The sequence below is a fragment of the Manacus vitellinus genome, unplaced genomic scaffold (assembly GCF_001715985.3).
Source record: "Manacus vitellinus isolate BGI_N305 unplaced genomic scaffold, ASM171598v3 scaffold_27_pilon, whole genome shotgun sequence".
NCBI lineage: Eukaryota > Metazoa > Chordata > Aves > Passeriformes > Pipridae > Manacus > Manacus vitellinus.
In genome coordinates, this window is record NW_021940039.1 from 876,612 (window position 1) to 880,846 (window position 4,235).

The 4,235-nt window shown below is 52.9% G+C and overlaps 2 protein-coding genes across 2 annotated transcripts in view; both read left to right on the forward strand.

Moving 5' to 3' along the window:
• Positions 1–5: 5 nt before the first annotated feature.
• HSPA5 (heat shock protein family A (Hsp70) member 5) lies at positions 6–3,447 on the forward strand (the record flags this gene model as incomplete). The annotated part of the gene is made up of 7 exons (XM_025895257.2): positions 6–275; positions 536–673; positions 933–1,045; positions 1,124–1,514; positions 1,803–2,040; positions 2,239–2,406; positions 2,576–3,447. Coding segments are annotated over 7 exons (1,878 nt in total), but the record flags the coding sequence as incomplete, so codon positions are not given.
• A 73-nt stretch (positions 3,448–3,520) lies between these two features.
• PPP6C (protein phosphatase 6 catalytic subunit) overlaps positions 3,521–4,235 on the forward strand; it is a 5,967-nt gene continuing 5,252 nt past the window's right edge. The window contains exon 1 of the mRNA XM_029960555.1: positions 3,521–3,543. Coding sequence (XP_029816415.1) covers positions 3,521–3,543 — 23 coding nt within the window. The remainder of the gene's footprint in view (positions 3,544–4,235) is intronic.

The following is a 4,235-nucleotide window of genomic DNA, read 5'->3' on the forward strand; positions in this document are numbered from 1 at the left end:
GGCCCCGGCGCCGCCTGACGGTTCCGCTCCCCCCCACCCCCAGCGTGGGCGTCTTCAAGAACGGGCGCGTGGAAATCATCGCCAACGACCAGGGGAACCGCATCACGCCGTCCTACGTGGCGTTCACCCCCGAGGGAGAGCGTCTGATCGGCGATGCTGCCAAGAACCAGCTCACGTCTAACCCCGAGAACACCGTGTTTGATGCCAAGCGGCTCATCGGCCGCACCTGGAACGACCCCTCTGTGCAGCAGGACATCAAGTACCTGCCCTTCAAGGTGGGCCCCGAGTGTGAAGGGGGGGATCGGGGAGGACCTACAGTCCCAGTCAGAAGAGGCATCTGACTCACGGTGCCCTTCTGAGCAGCCCTGGGTTTCCCCAGCCTTCCTGGGAGGAACAACAGTTCCTGGTGATAACTGCCCTTAAGTTACATCTGTCACAGAGACTTTGTGTGGTTTTCGGAGAGAAGAAACCACTGGAACGAGTGGGAACAATTGTATAAAGGATTGAATGAGACAGTATCCATTGTTCTCCTCAGGTGGTTGAGAAGAAAGCCAAACCCCACATTCAGGTCGATGTTGGAGGGGGACAGACAAAAACATTTGCTCCTGAAGAAATTTCTGCAATGGTCCTGACAAAGATGAAGGAAACTGCAGAGGCTTACCTGGGGAAGAAAGTGAGTGCATGGAAGCTGCTAGTACCAACTTAGAGCAGCAGCTTTAGGAAAGGGGAGATGGGTGGGCTGAGTCAGGGCTACCCATGACATCCTGAACCCCACTCAGAACTGCAGGCCCCTCAGGCAGCCCTGTTGAATGGGTCTTCACCTCTGTGTAAAGAAAGTGGGACCAGCACTGCTCTGGGCAGCTGGTGCTCTGTACAGACTGTGGTTTTCTGTCCTGTCTCTAACAGAGCTGTGTCTTTCCCTCCCTGCCCAGGTGACCCATGCAGTGGTGACAGTGCCAGCCTACTTCAACGACGCCCAGCGCCAGGCGACCAAGGACGCCGGGACCATCGCGGGGCTCAACGTGATGCGCATCATCAACGAGCCGTGAGTACCCACCCCTGTCCTGCCCCTGGGGAGGGCTGGGCTGGCACCCCCAGCCCTGACAGGCTGCTCCCTGTACAGAACAGCTGCTGCCATTGCCTACGGACTGGACAAGAGGGAGGGAGAGAAGAACATCCTTGTGTTCGACCTGGGTGGCGGCACTTTTGATGTCTCTCTCCTCACAATCGACAATGGAGTCTTTGAAGTTGTGGCTACCAATGGTGACACTCACCTGGGTGGAGAAGACTTTGACCAGCGTGTTATGGAGCATTTCATCAAACTCTACAAGAAGAAAACTGGCAAAGATGTCAGGAAGGACAACAGAGCTGTGCAGAAGCTGAGGAGGGAGGTGGAGAAGGCCAAGCGAGCACTGTCATCTCAGCACCAGGCCAGGATTGAAATAGAGTCCTTCTTTGAGGGAGAGGATTTCTCGGAGACGCTCACCCGAGCCAAGTTCGAGGAGCTGAACATGGTAAGTTTAGAAAGATAAAGTTACATGGCCTCAGTTCTGGGCTGAGGACTTGGGAATGTGCAGTGTCTCATGCTGTGACATTGCACTTTGGGGTATAAATAACTCCTGCTTGCACAGAACAGCAGGCAGCTGCTCCCTGCCACAGAGCTGGGGCCTCACCAAGGCTGCTCATGAGCCAGTGTGTCCCTCCTCTGCAGTGGTTGTCCTTTGTACCCCAGAGCGGCACAATGGGGAAACTGGACATGTTGGCAATCCAGTCTCACAGTTGTGTGGGTTTTGTCTCCACAGGACCTGTTCCGTTCCACAATGAAGCCTGTTCAGAAAGTTCTGGAAGATTCTGACCTGAAGAAGTCTGATATTGACGAGATTGTCCTTGTTGGTGGATCAACTCGCATCCCCAAAATCCAGCAGCTCGTTAAAGAGTTCTTCAATGGGAAGGAACCTTCTCGTGGCATTAACCCAGACGAGGCTGTAGCCTATGGAGCAGCTGTCCAGGCTGGAGTGCTCTCTGGAGACCAGGACACAGGTAATGACACCTTCACTGTCACCTCAGTGTTGACTGAAGAGTGGGTGCTGGGCATTGACAGGCAAATGCAGTAGAACCTAGGTCTCTTCCAGTCCCTGCAGTTCTGTGCCCTTTAGGCTTCAGGATCCTCTCTGGAGTGTTGGGATGTTGTGTTTCCAGTTGAAGTGGTGTCACACTCTTGCCCTTGATCTGTTCCAGGTGACTTGGTGCTGCTCGATGTCTGTCCCCTGACACTTGGCATTGAGACTGTCGGAGGTGTCATGACCAAGCTGATCCCAAGAAACACTGTTGTTCCCACAAAGAAGTCCCAGATCTTCTCCACAGCTTCTGACAACCAGCCAACTGTGACCATCAAGGTGTATGAAGGTGGGTGTCACTTTTGGGGGCCCACAGGAGCACTGGAGTCCATAGGGTTCTTATTCTTGCTGCTGTCTTGTCACAAAGGCTGCAGATATTTTGTAGATGGAAGTTGGCTCCTGGTTTCACAAAGTACAAACTACAGCTAGGGCAGTAACCACCTCCTTGTGTCTTCCAGGTGAGCGTCCCCTCACCAAGGACAACCATCTCCTGGGAACGTTCGATCTCACGGGGATCCCTCCTGCCCCCCGTGGTGTCCCCCAGATCGAGGTCACCTTTGAAATAGATGTGAATGGGATCCTCCGGGTCACGGCCGAGGACAAGGGCACCGGGAACAAGAACAAGATCACCATCACCAACGACCAGAACCGGCTGACGCCCGAGGAGATCGAGAGGATGGTGAACGACGCTGAGAAGTTTGCTGAGGAGGACAAGAAGCTCAAGGAACGCATCGATGCCCGGAATGAGCTGGAAAGCTATGCCTATTCCCTGAAGAACCAGATCGGGGACAAGGAGAAGCTGGGTGGGAAGCTGTCCTCTGAGGACAAGGAAACTATAGAGAAGGCAGTGGAGGAAAAGATCGAGTGGCTGGAGAGCCATCAGGATGGAGACATCGAAGACTTCAAAGCCCAGAAGAAGGAGCTGGAGGAGGTGGTGCAGCCCATCGTCAGCAAGCTGTACGGCAGCGCGGGGCCTCCCCCCGGGGAGGAGGAGGCGGCAGAGAAGGACGAGTTGTAGATACGGCGTCTCCGAATGTGGTGTGTGTATATATTGGACTCAGGAACATTGTTTAAAATATTGAACTCTTAATTTGGAATGTAACTCTGAATCTTCACTCGAGAGTGGAGCTGGAACCGCTAGCCCGACGTGGCTGTATCCTGCTTTTCGTTAGCAGTCGCTCGATGTCCGGGGAGGGAGCAGGGGGGGAGTGTAAATGTGGGTTTAGAAGTATTGGCAGTGGAACATTCTATTTAACAACTTGGTCATGTGAACTTGGTGTAGAGCTTTTCTACCTGGAGTGACCACAATAAATTTGTTATTTACACTGGACTCTGCTCTAGTTCTGTGATTTCCATTGCCCAGTCACAGCAGCTCCATCCAGGAGCTGCATTTACCCTGAGGGATGGATGCAGCTCTCCCCTCAAGGTACCACTCATGGGATCATGGAAAGGGGAGCAGCTGTACCTGGGGGGGATGAGTCTTCCTGCACAGCCCTGAGTTTAGAGTGGATAAAGCTGGAAAGGAAAAGAGTTGGGAGGTTTGAAAGCAGGAGTTGGGCATCTGTTGAGCTGGACTGAGCTGGGACTCCCTGTTTCTGAAGGGAGCTGGTGGACTTTGCCCTCACTGCAGTTGTATGATGCAACATCCTGATAAGGAAGGGGGGATCCAGCCTGAGTAACTGCCAAAGGGGCAGCTTTTCTTGAGCTGGGGGAGGGAGTTATCCAGAGGTTATCCATCAGAACCCTTGACCTGCAGTAGTGAGGGGGGAGGTTGGCTTAACTACAGGCACACTTTCTTGCAGTATTTAAACTTCTCAAGAGCTTTATTAAAGTCTCACATGAAACAGACCAGTTTTCTGAAGACTGAAAAGTAGCCTACACCTTATAAAAAAAAATCTAATTGGAATTTGGTCTTTTTATTTTAACTGTGATCCTTATCCCATCCATGGGATTAGATAAGACATTGAACTGAGTCCAGAGGGAGCTTTTGTGGTGCCAGCTCCAGTAGTGCCTTAAAGCCACTGGCCCTTGGCAAGACCCTGTGCAGGCAGAGCCCCTGTCCCTCAGGGGTGTCCAGGGGCAAAATCAACCCCAGGGGACTCTCCAGCTGTAGGAAAT